Source organism: Syngnathoides biaculeatus, chromosome 1 (genome assembly GCF_019802595.1).
Source record: "Syngnathoides biaculeatus isolate LvHL_M chromosome 1, ASM1980259v1, whole genome shotgun sequence".
Classification (NCBI taxonomy): domain Eukaryota; kingdom Metazoa; phylum Chordata; class Actinopteri; order Syngnathiformes; family Syngnathidae; genus Syngnathoides; species Syngnathoides biaculeatus.
This window is the reverse complement of record NC_084640.1, coordinates 2,663,366-2,678,007: the sequence shown is the minus strand read 5'-3', so window position 1 is coordinate 2,678,007 and position 14,642 is coordinate 2,663,366. Positions and strand designations below refer to the sequence as shown.

Below are 14,642 nucleotides of genomic sequence, written 5' to 3'. Positions count from 1 at the left end.
AACAAGTACTACATCCGCTTCCGTTCTGAAGATGCGTTCAAAACATGACGGAAGTCGGAAATACCCAATTTAGCGTCAAGATCAGCTGCAATGAAAGGAAATTACATTTCGCTGGCGAAAAGCTAATCGTTCAATCACTAGCACACCTAGAGTTAGTTTCATTGACGTTTTAAAATAGGCGTCACCGTTGTGTGACGTATATTTGAACATTTCGGAGACGTCGGAGTGCACCGATTTCCCCAAAAGAGTTTGCGACTTCATTTTTTCCCCGAGTGAGAAACCCAAATTTCCCAGTAAAAGGGAATGCGGCACTATTCGCAGCTAGCATTAGCTGGGCACGCCAAACATCAAGATTTTTGTTAGCAACGGAGCTTGGTATGCTGAGTGAATGACAATATACATGTGACAAGAACACCAGCACCACGGACTTCTTGTGGGACAAGCGTACAGGGCTCGCTGCTAAAACGGTAGACTTTCATTTGCAATTAAAATGTGCGGTTAAAGAATCACATCCAGCCAAAATGGTTAGCAGAAGTGCTAACTGCATAGCTGCTAAGATGGCGGTCAAATTATTGATATGAGCAAATGCTGCTTGCTAAATTGTTAACTTTCTGCCTCCACTGATTGACAGATTATCATAGTTGTTGAAAAAATATTGTACTTAATCGAAAATGTGTAATCAAATATAAAGAGACATTGTTTGCAATATTTATAGCACGAGTATCACGATTTCGTCGCATGAAAGAAATCAACTTCTAGATATAATTAACAGTACCCCAGATTTTAGTTCCAATCATAGTTTAGAGTCTCGTAGCTTTAGTTTGTTAAGATTTCAAAACCTCACTGTGTGTATGGGTGATCGAGAATAATTATTTTGTTGGTTATTTATAAGCGTTCAATATCGTGCGTGGTGTCATTTCATGTTCACCCACTTTTAGGTTTGCAAAAATGTTGCCTCTCTTCCTCAGACACACACACGCACACACACACACACAAAGTCAAAGATACTAAAACATTTACAGATGTTTGTGGTTTTGAAAATGACAAATAGTTTGATTTGTGCAGCACATGCAAATTCCCCCCCCCCCCTTTGTTCAACGTAAATGTAATTAAATTGGAATTTCAAAATCTCTATCTACAGTTATAGGCGTAATGGGCCCTTCCCCTAACATCGTGTTTGTCATTCCAAAAACAGATGCCTCACACCAGACGGTACTCATCTTCTGAGAGAGACAGTCGCGGCAGCTACCATAATCGTTATAGAGAGAAAGAAAGGGATAGATGGCGCAGACATCGACATAGAAGATCGCCCACATACTCTTCGAGCAGTGACCGGGACCGAAGGGGACGACTTCAGAGACAGGATGCAAGTTATGTACGCTCAAGGAGGTATGTTTTTGTCTGCTCTTTTTTTCCCTTTCAATGGATTTATGTGGATAATAATGTATTCAAAACTCCTGGGAAGTCAGAAATAACCTACTGGGAGCTTACAAGGTCTAGCACAAAAGTGTTCTCGTCAGTTGTAAACAAAAATGTGCAGATGCTCTGTCAAGAGAAAATTTGACTTTCAGCAGTCTGGGTAATGTGTTTTCAAAAACATGTACAATACTAGCTCTTTTGTCAGTGTTCAGTCGCTCATTTTTTTTTTTTTTTCCCCTCTTTCAGTCACAATTTTTTGAGGGGTTTTCAATCACAGTTCAGAAGCTGGAAGCTTGGACCCTTGAGGTTCTCTACAGTTGAGAGATGCTGGTTAGAAAGGAATTATTCTACTTTCTCGTTGGACATTTCTGTCTTCCCACTTGTTTGAAATGCAACATAATTGTGTCCCACTCGTCACTGACCTTCAAAATCAACTTTTGTGCTCTGATGCAGTCGAAGCTATGACAATCGCTCAACAGAGCAGAGGCCGTTTGACCGAAGATTCTGCGAGGGATACAGAAGATTGAATCAGAGCCGCGATGAAGAGCGCGACCATGACCGAGAAAAGGAGCCACATGGAGCACCTGAAAGTTACTATCCACGCGACTTCTCGCCAAGCATGTACGACTACCGGCGGGGCCGAGAAAGGGAACGGGATGAATCATACCGACGAAAGGGCAGCAGGCGTAAGCACAAACGAAGGCGGCGTAGAACCAGGTCCTATAGCCCATCATCCTCGGTGAGTAGAGCCAGACCTTTAAGATTCTTTTAACTTTCTTCACCTTCTTTATCTCTATCTCTTGCGCTCAGCTCTCTGTCTTTCCTTCTCTAACCATTTGTTCTTCACAGCCCCTGGACTTGGTAAGTAGTGCAATCCTTCTGATTTGATTTTCTTCTGCCAAAAGCATTTTATTTGGTTTTCTCTAGACGTGTCACTTTTGGAGGACATTTTCATTTTAATCCAAAGGTTCTTTACATATATTTATGAATGAACCGATAAATTTGTTTTTGTCCAATAGTTTTGGTGGAAAAAATGCTCTGGCCAGGTACCTCAGCTTTCGTGTTTGGGTCAAATATAATTTTGTTGCTATAGTCCATCATGATGTTATATTTATCATGCGTTGGATAATTCTTGGGCAAAAAATGAAAATGTTCTACCAAAAATTACTGCTTACTTCAAATTCAAAAAGATTTTATGTTTGGTCTTATAGCCATTTAAGTGTATTTGTTAAAATGCATTTTTACATCACCTCACGTCTATCCAGCAATATAGATTTCAAATGAGCAGGTAGTAACTTTCCTGCTCATCATCATGATCATTTTATGAAAGCTGAGAAGTCAAGCTAATAAGCTCTGATTTTAATGTTTTCTTATTTGGTCTTTGCGTTGAATGAATGGATAGATGTGCCAGTTGCTTACTTGTTTCTAAGCAGCTATGGGTTTAAAGGTAGCGGGAGGGGGGGGGAAGCAGAGGACATCATGTGATCTTTGACTTGTTCCCTTGCACTATATCCCTATCGTTATATATTTTCTTCACGTGGTGTCATGCGCGAATCGCCCCATGACCACCAAACCCACCAACAACTACATCAACGCCCTCCTTCGCCCTCCTCGTCTGCCTGTGCCGCCTGACGCCACGGCTGCCCCTGAATACCCCCATGATCCCCCTTGGTTGTGTCGTGACCTGCTGATGGCGGTTTGGGTGTGAAAACAGCGGAGCAACAGCCGGACGCGGGCACTGAGTGTGAGGGACGACGAGGAAGGGCACCTGATCTGTCGGAGTGGGGACGTCCTGCAAGAGAGATGTACTCACTGCCACTACTCTATCGTAACCCTTCTCCATATGAGTATTAACGCATAGAGCATTTAAATGGGAGTGCCTGATGATGATGATTCCTTGCTAGAATGCTCTTCGCTCTAGCTGAATTAAGGTGGATTGGAAGAACGAAGATTCTTTGACGGACTTTAGATACGTTCTATGATTTATTTTTTCGTTTGTTTATTGGAATTTAAGATGTGGAGCATTTTTTTTGTTTGTTTCACGCTACTTTATAAAAATAGAATCTCACTTGCAATTTTATCTCACTCTCAATTGCTTCCCTGGCCAATTGTAAAAGCCAGCTAGTTTACAATTTTTTTTTAAATTATTAAATTCTAGTATGCCATGTTACCTTTCCATTTTGACATTGAGCTGGTTGTAGCTCACATACACATATGCATTTATACATTTGAATTTTTAATACATGTTTTTAGTTTATTTTCCAGGGGGGGAATGTGCCCACTTTTTGATGGCTGCAAATGGGTCATCAACGGAAAGGAGCACTTCACATACCCCCCCTCCCCTTTTTTTTAACCCTTCATGTAACATAGTGTTATTTATCATAGCTTTGTATTTCAAGTCTGCCCAATTGAATAGGCAGCCCTGTGTAAACAGCCTAGGTTCTAGGATGCGTTCGCATTCATTTGATCCATTTGTCTAATTCTCCTGTTCTCTCTTCCCCCGCTTGTTATTCCCTTTTCCCTTCTTCTCTTTGTGCTATGTTGCAGACGAAATTGTCAGCACTTTGGGCGAAGGCACCTTTGGCAGGGTGATGCAGTGTATTGACCATCGCAGGTGTGTCTTTTAACACATGCTACAGATGTAGCGATGCTTGGAATTCTGATCAGAAAAATGGGTGTCAGATGTGAAATTACTATTGCTGCAAGTTTAAATGCAAAAAGTTGTGCTCCAAATTTTACACGTTTAATGATATGAAATGCATTTTTTTTAATTTGGGTAAACATTCTTTTGTTTAAGGGGTGCGTCCAGCGTTGCCTTGAAAATTATAAAGAATGTGGAGAAGTACAAAGAAGCAGCTCGCCTTGAGATCAATGTGCTTGAGAAGATCAACGAGAAAGATCCTGACAACAAATTGTAAGTTAAGACTCACTGGTGTGGTATAGTCATTGAAGGAACTGGAACTTTTGTTATATCCTTCAAAACATTCAAAGAAAACCTTTTTGAGCATTGACTTGTACATTGCAACATTTGCAAAGGATTAACACAGATTAAATGTTTAACTAAGATAGTTAATGATAAAGTCAAAAATACAACCTCCAGTTTTTGAGTGATCAATTGTAAAATATATTTTGTGTTTTGTTCACTGTTCTGACTTTTGTGCTTTCTAGTAGGATAAATATGATTGTGGTATTTATAATTTTGAGATATTGTGCTTGATCACTTTTAGTATGAAATTAAAATTGTACTCATGTTTTCATCAAGGGCCCACGATTGAAGTCCTCCCCATCCTATTTATCTTGCAGCCTGTGCGTGCAGATGTACGACTGGTTTGACTACCACGGTCACATGTGTATCTCCTTTGAGCTGCTCGCTCTCAGCACCTTCGATTTCCTTAAAGAAAACAACTACTTGCCCTACTCCATCAGTCAAGTCAGACACATGGCTTACCAAGTCTGTCTCGCTGTGAAGTGTAAGTTCACAAGTCTTCTCGTTTTCAGGAAAGCAAAGATCCATATTCTATACAATTTATCCTCACACGGTACGACCTGGTCTGGCCACCAGTTGGTTGCGGGCCGTAAGTAGACAACCAGTCACACATTCACCCCGATGGACAGTTCGTGTTCTCAAATATCCTTCCAATGTTGTACAAATATGGGAGGAAACCGCAGTTCTGTTAAAAACCTGCAGAAAGCAGGGACAGGACATGAAAACTTGACACATGGCACTACCTGGACAAGATTTAAACCCAGACCCTTTCAAAACTACAACACTTACACACCCTACACTTGGGATATTTACTACATAATGAACATCACCTTTTTATTCTCACTTTAGACCTCAGAGATCTAGTACAGGGTGCTACTGTCTCCCTGGTTTAAACCTAAACTAGGCTTGCTGAGTGACCGTTTTGTGCTACTACACCATTCTTGTCAAAATTCATGGCACTGAAAACAGCATATTTCTTTTCCTACTTCACAGTTCTCCATGACAACAAGTTGACGCATACAGACCTAAAGCCTGAAAACATCCTATTTGTCAACTCGGACTTCACCATGTCCTATAATGTTGAGAAGGTAAGAAACTGTTAAAGAATAACTCAAGCTATGTATGGACAATTCAGATTATTATGATGTTTTTCATGAAAAAAATCGGATCGTTACATTGGGCAATTGTTTTGTTTGTCAGAAACGAGAAGAGAGGACAGTTAAGAGCACAGCTGTACGCGTGGTGGATTTCGGCAGTGCAACTTTCGACCATGAGCATCACAGCACTATTGTGTCCACCAGGCATTACCGTGCCCCTGAGGTCATTTTAGGTGAGCTTGACTGCAAGTAAACCTATTGAAATTAATCAATTCAGTGAACGGTAATGTAATTTGCTGTCCACATGTCCAAAAGGGAATTTGGATTGATGAGGAATAGCAGCTTTTTCTCAACTGTTATTTGTCTGAGTTGTGTGAATCCAACATTTGCATCTATGTTCTACACTGGGACATATTATTTTATATCTATTAACAATATGTTTTTGGTGCTTAGAAATGGGTTGGAGCCATCCTTGTGACGTGTGGAGCATTGGCTGTATCCTGTTTGAGTATTATCTGGGCTTCACCTTGTTTCAGGTACACTACTACCTGTCTGTATAATAAAATATAATAATGAACAATATGAAGAGTAGGCATTATTCATCAAATATACCTAACTTATAAAGATATTTAAGGTCCATGAAAATGATTTAAAAGATAGCTTTGGGTCATATTTGACATAAAGCACTTTTTGAATGTGGTCACATAGCCTAATACACCCACTACCCACTTCAGTCTCCTCCTGAGCAGGTAAATTGCATTCTTATAGGGTTTATGTGCAACCCCGAATAAATGTCTTGTTTGATTTTGTTTGTGGGTTTTGAGTTATGTAGCTGCTTGATGAAGGATTTCTGTGTATGTTGAGACAGAGGTTATGCACGATGGCGGCTCAACCGCGGAAGTTCAAAGTTCAGTGGAGTAGTAGCTTTCATTGAATTTTGTATGACTCGACTTAAGGGCCAATATATTTTATTATCTAAAACTAATAGAGAGCAGTAGGTTGCTGTCAGGCATACAGTACATCAACGTGTGTGTGTTTCTTTCGGCGTGTCCCTTTCGGGGTCGCCACAGCGTATCATCTCAGATGAATGCATATATATGTTTGGCACAATTTTTACGCCGGATGCCCTTCCTGACGCAACCCTTCTCAGGGAGTGGAGGCCCCAATGGGATACGAACCCACAACCCCTGGTTTACCAAACCAGTGCTCTAACCATTGAGCTACGGGGGCTCATCAACATTCATTTAAATCTGTTTGCATCAGACTCATGACAACAGGGAGCATTTGGCTATGATGGAGAGAATCCTTGGACCTGTGCCATCCAGAATGATCCGCAAGACAAGGTGATACACAGACTTCTATATGTCTGTCTGAATACTTGGAATGTAACACACACTTCCAATGTGGACCACCTTTTCCAGGAAGCAGAAGTATTTCTATCGAGGCCGTCTTGACTGGGATGAGAGCTCATCAGCAGGGAAATATGTCCGGGAAAACTGCAAACCTCTTAGGGTGAGAGCAGTGGGTGGGAAGAGGGGAAAAATGCATCAGCTTCAAAATAACAGTGCTATAATAATGAATTTTTCTTGTTTGTTTGTCCTCTTCCAGCGATACTTGCTGTCAGAGGCGGAGGATCACCATCAGTTGTTTGACCTCATCGAAAGCATGTTAGAGTATGAGCCATCCAAGAGGCTGCTGCTTGCGGACTCTCTCAAGCACCCTTTCTTTGACTTTGGGGGGAGTGGCGAAGCAGTGGGTGGTAAAAGCTGGGAAGCAAACAGAGACATCAGCCGGTGATCCCAAGGACCTCCTCCAAAGTCTGGTACAGCAGTATTTTATACACGAGCCAGGTGAACTGTTACGGTTTCTGTTGTTCATCATGAAAGCACGGACAGCTTTCTGCTACTTCAGTTTCCACCTGTGCTGCCAAACAAAGTGTGCAGAGATTGCCATAAGACTTGTGGGTTTCTCTATTAGGAATCTTCAATGGTCAAGGCTTCAAGAAACCATGACGAACTGACTTTTGACCCAAAGTAGCCCTCTATGCAGCTCTCATCTTCCTCCTGCAGTCATCCTCCCCCCCGTCCAGCCATTGTTAGTTTTTGGGAATAGCCAAGACTTTCTCAAGGAAAACATTGCCATGCAAAGTCACTTATGGAGAACAAATGTCTTCCTCTTGGGGAGGGTGATGAAAAAAGAGGAAGAAAAAAGCATGCAGTCCCAAACCATCGTCCCTATGGTGCACACGTCACCCGCATAAAGCATCCATCACGACAGAGAACGTCTTAAAGTCATAGTGACCATGCTCAAAGGTGGCAAACTAAATACTAATACTTCTTTTCATGGAGTTTCCAAAATCATGAAAGTGGCAAGTGTTTGTAAAATGTTTAGTTTTTGATAATGAGCACTTGGCGCCATATTGACCATTTACCATACATTTTAAGCATCAATCGATCTTGGCCATGAAAAGATCTTTTTCACCAATAAGACACACTCCACACCCGCTCTTGTCTTATTATGAACTCCACCAAGCAGGAAGAGAAGGTAACGGTTTCACGTTCATGGCTTTATTTGTGTGTGTGACTTGCTGTTTTGTTTGTACATTTATGCGTTGCTTTCTAAATGTGGTGACGTGTGTGAGTATGTGTGCGCCGGGTACGACGCGTTTATATTGATATCCTGCGCTTGTCCAGAATGAGAAATGGTCTTATACTTAAAAACAAAAAGTATAAATTGCCTTTCCCCAGGTTTGGGCTTTTCCTCAATGAAGCTAAGCACATATTTCTGGTGGGCTGTACAGATAAGATGCACAGAACTGTTTTGATATTTATTTTTGTGTGGTTTTGGGGGGTGGGATTCAAATCCATTCAAAAAGGTCGTAGTCCTCGCTTCCCATATATACATGGAATTTTTTTTTTTTGTATGACATTAAAGCCTATAAAAGTGTACATATGTATGTTTGATGATGTAGAATTAAAGTGAAAGTCCTCCTTTCCCAAGGTTAACTGCTGTTGAAATTTTGTTTGAGGACTTGTCTTAATTCTAATGTACTGTACACTGTATAAGCAACTCGCAAAATGTCTGGGGTATTTGGCTTTTGGGTGAAATTTCAGGATGGGCCTGAAATGCATTTCAAACTTTATAGCGGGACTTAATTTGGCCTTTTCTATGTGCATGTCCTAGTATTTAGTGTTTCGGTACTTTCTGAACAACAACAAGCAGACGAATGGGAAAAATTCACAACTGGTGTTAAAGCCATGAAGATTTCCGAGGATGTGCACTTCCATGCCTTTCTGTAATTCTTCCTTTTTGTATTTCTACTGCAACTTGCAACTGACATTCTGTGACACTCCAATATCCATTTAGGCATTTCTACAATTTCGTAATTAAAAAAATACAAAGTTAACATTTGCCACGACACCCTTTCAGAGAATTTTTGGGGCTTATGTGCCTGATATCCTTGAGCTGTGCTGTCCTCATTTAACTATAATGCAACAACATAGCAGATGTTACCTCTAGCTTTTAAAATTCTAATTCGTTTATCTGCTTTATTTTTGTGATCCTGGTTTCTCCCTAGTGAAGGAAGTCTGCCTTACTTCAAAACCAAGGCCATCTAAAGGAAGAGGAAAAAGTGAGCTACAGGACTCAGCAGAAATGGCCTAAACATAACTTATCAAGATATTGCTGTTTTATTAATCTCTTTTTTTAATTTTTTTTTTTTTTGATTTTCCTGCAGTCACTCATGCAACATTTCAACTGAAATTGCGCCGGCTGCCTTGCAGGTTACACTATTCATTTAATTTCTCTAATCTTAATATTATCTCTTTCTTTTCACCCCAGCTACATGTATGAGGAAACTGCTCTCACCTAGTCAGTGCCGGACATTCCAATTTAAAAACCTACGGGAGATCTGCAGGGACAGGTGCGGCCCTTTCAAGTAAGCTTCCCCATCTGCTGACTCATTCTGTGCCAGTTCTGCCCTCTATTGTTACTCATTGCCCCCATTTGATAGTAATTCAAACAAAGGGTGTGTCTGTGTGTGTCTGGGTGTCGGGTTATACGCAAATTGTTGTCCTGTTATGGTTCTGAATTGTTTGTAACTGCTAGATTTAATCCTCCCCATCCCAAAAAAGACAGAATTTGGGGGCCTGTCAACCTCCCCACACCCACTGAATTCGAATTATGGAAGTAGCCATAATATGTTAAGATTAAAGATTCCAAGGGTTCCATTTTTCTTTAAGACAATCTCTGACTGATTCAATGACTAATGTGTTGAGACTTTTGTTGCAAAGTCATTTCCACGGCAAGCCAGCAGCTGCTGGAATATTCTTGGTTTCATTGTCTTGCTGTTTAATTGGATGAGCAGGAATTGAGTCCTTTGGCTAATCCCCTTGGTCAAATCCTTAAAAGGAGACTCGCATACACAAACACACATGCACTCAAGTATTTTAAGTATCTTGGACGCGAGTTGATCAATGGACCAGCTTCAGTTGAGCTCAAACCGATAAATTGGATGCGGTCTGTGAGGTGGGATAGAGACCACTCATAGGTGTGTTGTTGTTTTCAGAAAATTATATTGCTAATTAGGTAGTCTGCAGGAAATCCGTGTCAGCCTAATGATTTTCCTCCTTTCCATTTACAGGAGAACTTTTGAAAAAGCAGTTTGGGAAACAGCCAAGACTTTTGAAAATGGATTCCATCTTGTCACTGGGTTCCCCCCTCAAGCAGTTCACCAGCACATATGTGACTGGAAAGAGCAGCTTGCCCCCAAAAGAGGCCAAGGGCCGCAGAAGCAGCTTCACACGCCGGAAGAGCATCGGCAGGCGGAGAAGTCTGCCCTGCACAGGCCAGAAAGTTCCAGACGCACACTGGCTCAGAGTGTACCAGGCCGAACTGAAGAGAGAGAGGTAAAGTGCTGCACATTGGTTATCGGCTCGAAAGGGACTCATAATCGACGAGTCATATAATTGTTGATTTAAAAAAAAAAAAAAACAAGTTGAAGCTGTCAGATTTAAATGTTTACATTGATGTTCATATTTTACAGAGCATTAAAGCCATTGTGACAAAGAAAATACTGTGCAAAATTAAAATTCTAATCTTGTTTTGGATAAAATGTATTTTTGACACATCAAATATGCAACTCAATCTTGAAAAGAGATGCTAAAGTTTTTTTTTCAATATATAAAATATACACTTTTAATAAAAATATGCATTGCTTTTCCCTCAAATATACAACAATTTTTTTCAAGATTATATCTTAAATTTAGTAGTGTATTGGCCCCAATACTTTTACTAATACTTAGAACCTAATTTCCAGTCGGAATAATTATTTTCCTTTTTTTTTTAATTAATAAAAAGAAAGCAATAATGCTCACCAAATGTGCCCACCAAATGTTTCCTTATAAAATATAATGTAATCTTCACCTACCATAATTATCAATTAGGGACAAAATATTTGAGTGGGACCAGGAAACATACTTTTCTCAGGATTTGAGCTTACCGTTTGAATGATAACAACTGCATTCATATTAGCAAAATGTATTGCTTTTCAAAAGGAAATTCAGTGAGGTATGTCTTTACTATTGATTTAATTATTGATGAAATTATATGAAGATGACCCATGTACTCTCTACTGTGTGGGAACAGCTTATAGGAGCCTAGTTGCCGACACTTTTTGCTCCTAATTACACGCCAGTAGACCTCAGTGCTGCCCGACATGTTGTGGCAGAATGTGGTACTAACATAAAGAACTAGAGTCCAACTTGCCTGTACAGGATACTGTTAAAACACATTTTAAAAAAACAATCACTTAAAACGCAGCAAAATAGCAGGGCCGCAAACGATGAGGGGTGAAAACAGTAAGTCGTGGCATGACCTGGTCCTATTGGTCCTCTTGGAGGCAACATACTTCCATGTTAGTTAGAGTTACAGTTTCCACTAGCTGGAGGTTATTTATTTATATTGGTGACTGCTGAAACATTTGGCCAGACAGTCTTAGCTTAACACGAGGATTTTGGTCACACGAATAATCCGCTTGGCCGCGTTGCTGTACCTAATTCTGCTGTTTGTGTCAAAGGAAACGACAACAGGCCGTGCTGGCCAAGAAGAACGCTGAGCGCTCTGTCAGGAAAACCTACTTCAGGAGCCATCACTGCCTTCCTAGGGTGCGTGGCATTATTTTATGAAAACGTAATTCAAATATACCACTTCTTCCACCCAAAAAAAAGTTGGTGATTTTCATCTCTTATCTTAAGATGATCTTAAAATGGTGTAACCTTTGAAAGTGAACTTAATTTGAATTTTGGAATGCAATTGTCCAACTGTTCAATGTTTCAGTACTTTTTTGCACAACGTGCTCTTCTTTTATGTGGAACTGAATGAATAAATAATAATAAAATTCACAATCTACATTGTCATGGTGGACTGTGCTAGCTGAGCTTTACACACACAGGTGCAGATGTTTTTTTTTTCTTCAAGTCCCGTGGGTGTATGTGGGATCCTGTGTATATGCATGAGAATGGATGCCATCCTTACAGTTCCAACCATACATATTAAGTTTCCATCAATCCATCTTCTACCGCTAAACTGGGTCAGGTCACAGGGATCTAAGGGACACCCTGCGAAGGAAACTAATTTCTATTGCTTGTTTCCGGGATCTTGTTCTTTCATTCATGACCCACAGCTTGTGACCTTAGGTGAGGGTTTGAATGTTCGTAGATCAAACAACAAAGCCCGCATCACTGCACCGATCTGCTGTTGATCTCCTGCTCCTTTCTTCCCTCACTCGTGAACAAGACCCCAAGATACATGAACTCCTCCAGTTGGGGCAGGATCTCATTCCCAATCTGGAGAAGGCACGACACTCTTTTCCGACTAGAGGTCCATAGTCACAGATTTGGAGGTGCTGATTCTCATCCCAGCCACTTCACACTCGGCTATGAACCGGTACAGTGAGAGTTGGAGATCACGGCTTGATGAAGCAAAGCACATGCAAAAACCAGAGATGCAATACTGTGGCTACCGAACCAGACCCCCACTACACCTTGGCTGCGCCTAGAGATTCTGTCCATAAAGGTTATGAACAGAATCGGTGACAAAGGGCAGCTTTGGCAGAGTCCAAATCCTACTGGAAATGTGCCCGACTTACTGCCAGAAATGTGGATCAATCTCTGACATCAATTGTACAAGGACCGAAGAGCCCATTTCAGGGGGTCCGATACCCCATACTCCACAAGGACCCTCATGGGATTCCCCAAGGTACACAGTCAAACGCACTAAAACACGTGGAGACTGGTTGGGTGAACTTCCATTCACCCTCAAAGACCCTTCTGAGGGTGTAGCTGGTCCACTGTTCCATGGCCAGGATGAAAACCACATTGTTCTTCCTGAATCTGAGATTCAACTTCCTGATGAACCCTCGTCTCCAGGACCCCTGAATAGACCTTACCAGGGAACCTGAGGAGTGTTTTCCCCCTGTAGTTTGAACACACACTCCGGTCCCTCTTCTTAAAAAGGGGGACCACTGCCAATCCAGAGCCTCTGTCCCCGATGTCCATGTAATGTAATGCAGGTGCCTGTCAACCAGGACACCCCCACAACATCCAGAGCCGTTAGGAACTCTGGGAAAATCTCGTGCACAGGAGCTTTTTAATGAACTTTTTGACCTCAACCCCAGAGATAGAAGACCCCGCCTCAGAGAACCCAGACTCTTGCTTCCTCATGGGAAGGCGTGTCAGTAGAATTGTAGTCTTTAAAGTATTCTCCCCACTGACTCACAGCATGCCGAGTCAAGGTCAGCAGTGCCTCATTCTCAACATAGTGTGGATGGTGCAATGCTTCCCCCTCCTGAGATGCTGGATGAAGGACCAGAACTTCTTTGAACCCGTCTGGAAGTCTTTCCATGGTCTCATCGAACTCCTCCCATGCATAAGTTCTTGTTTCATCTACCACCAAAGCTGCATTTTGCTTGCCCAGCTGTTACCCATCAGCTGCATTGGCAGTCCCACAGGCCAAAAATGCCCAATAGGACTCCTCATTCAGCTTGACAGCATCCCTCACCGTTGGTGTTCACTATGGGTTCAGGGATTGCCACAAGAGGCGCCAACCACCTTACAGCCACAGCACCGGTCTGGCGCCTCAGCAATGGAAGCGTGGAACATGGACTCAATGTCCTCCGCATCCCTGTTTAGACTGAAAGTTTAGACTAGAGGATCGTTTAAATATCAATTTTAATTGAAGCACGAGATGTACTGGACCATTCATGCATCAAAAGCCTGTAGTGAATGTTGCTGTTCACAAGAAAACGGCAAGTGTTTCAAACGTACCAACACTTTGAACAGTCGGATGTGCATACAAAAGTTTAAAGGTCAAATGAAGTTGATCTGTTCAGGTCCTTGGGCTATTTGTTAGCTTTTGTTTCACCTGAAAACTTTACATTCCTAAAGTTTTTGTAGTAGTGTATGTAAATGTGGAACATTTGTAGCAACATTTGTGGTTGATTGGTTTGTTGTAGCAATGCTCCTTTGAATAAATCTCATGCCATTGGAAAGTCTGTTTAAATGTGACATGCATTTGTGGGTTGTAACTAAGAAAATACTCAATTTGCGAACCTTCTGTGCTGATGCCCAAACAGCTACTTTTGCTTCCCCCTCCCCCTGTTGATTCTTGTTTACTTGATTGCATGAATTAATTTTGAAGACATTGGAAATTTATTCAACAATCAGTAGCTTGTTGGATGAACCATACACACCCACAACGTGGCAATAATAAATGAGCTTTCCAACAAGTTCCATTGTTACAACAATATAAATTTCCTTAATTTTGGTGCTGTGTGTATTTTATTTCAGTCATTTGTTGATCTTTTTTGTACATGCAGCAAACAACCACGACCAGAAAACCAGCAGCAAAAAAGGATTCTCTTTTTGGAGCCTTCCAGGGCCTCAGTCTGGACAGTGTAATGGGAGGTGTGAATGCATCTGCTGCAGCAGGGGGAGACCAGTGCAAAGTCATGTGAACTATGGAATGACCCCTTCACTAACAGCAAGGAGTCAGAGGACAAAAAGCTTCAATTATATGGCTTGATGTTTTATTTTAACACAAAATGCCAAAATAACCACAGCAACTTGAAGTAGCTGCCAATG

The 14,642-nt window shown here is 41.3% G+C and overlaps 2 protein-coding genes across 4 annotated transcripts; both read left to right on the top strand.

Annotated features, from left to right (window-relative positions):
• Window positions 1-198: 198 nt before the first annotated feature.
• Window positions 199-8,920, top strand: clk2a (CDC-like kinase 2a). Of its 3 annotated transcripts, XM_061824018.1 has the most exons (14): window positions 199-467; window positions 1,196-1,389; window positions 1,666-1,749; window positions 1,873-2,158; window positions 3,134-3,224; window positions 3,967-4,033; window positions 4,217-4,333; window positions 4,723-4,889; window positions 5,399-5,493; window positions 5,606-5,735; window positions 5,956-6,038; window positions 6,766-6,845; window positions 6,924-7,014; window positions 7,111-8,920. In XM_061824018.1, exons 2-14 carry the CDS (start codon window positions 1,196-1,198, stop codon window positions 7,297-7,299), a joined length of 1,674 nt encoding a protein of 557 aa, XP_061680002.1. In that variant the 5' UTR covers window positions 199-467; the 3' UTR covers window positions 7,300-8,920. The 3 variants fall into 3 exon arrangements, with proteins under 3 accessions (XP_061680002.1, XP_061680079.1, XP_061680165.1); XM_061824095.1 differs by lacking the exon at window positions 1,666-1,749; XM_061824181.1 differs by lacking the exons at window positions 199-467; window positions 1,196-1,389; window positions 1,666-1,749; window positions 3,134-3,224 and having other exon boundaries at window positions 2,022-2,158.
• Window positions 8,921-9,073: 153 nt separating this feature from the next.
• Window positions 9,074-14,524, top strand: si:ch211-81a5.8 (uncharacterized protein LOC560648 homolog). Its single transcript, XM_061824856.1, has 5 exons — window positions 9,074-9,133; window positions 9,343-9,439; window positions 10,145-10,409; window positions 11,579-11,666; window positions 14,378-14,524. Exons 3-5 carry the CDS (start codon window positions 10,192-10,194, stop codon window positions 14,513-14,515), a joined length of 444 nt encoding a protein of 147 aa, XP_061680840.1. The 5' UTR covers window positions 9,074-9,133; window positions 9,343-9,439; window positions 10,145-10,191; the 3' UTR covers window positions 14,516-14,524.
• The last annotated feature ends 118 nt before the right edge of the window (window positions 14,525-14,642 follow it).

Bases quoted from the DNA above. Each gene is read 5' to 3' on its own strand.
- clk2a (XM_061824018.1), top strand. From the start codon at position 1,196: ATGCCTCACACCAGACGGTACTCATCTTCTGAGAGAGACAGTCGCGGC. The intron at 1,390-1,665 runs GTATGTTTTTGT...CCCCTCTTTCAG, and splicing joins AGTTATGTACGCTCAAGGAG to TCACAATTTTTTGAGGGGTT. The intron at 1,750-1,872 runs GTTAGAAAGGAA...GCTCTGATGCAG, and splicing joins TCTACAGTTGAGAGATGCTG to TCGAAGCTATGACAATCGCT.
- si:ch211-81a5.8 (XM_061824856.1), top strand. From the start codon at position 10,192: ATGGATTCCATCTTGTCACTGGGTTCCCCCCTCAAGCAGTTCACCAGC. The intron at 10,410-11,578 runs GTAAAGTGCTGC...TTTGTGTCAAAG, and splicing joins GCCGAACTGAAGAGAGAGAG to GAAACGACAACAGGCCGTGC. The intron at 11,667-14,377 runs GTGCGTGGCATT...TTGTACATGCAG, and splicing joins GCCATCACTGCCTTCCTAGG to CAAACAACCACGACCAGAAA.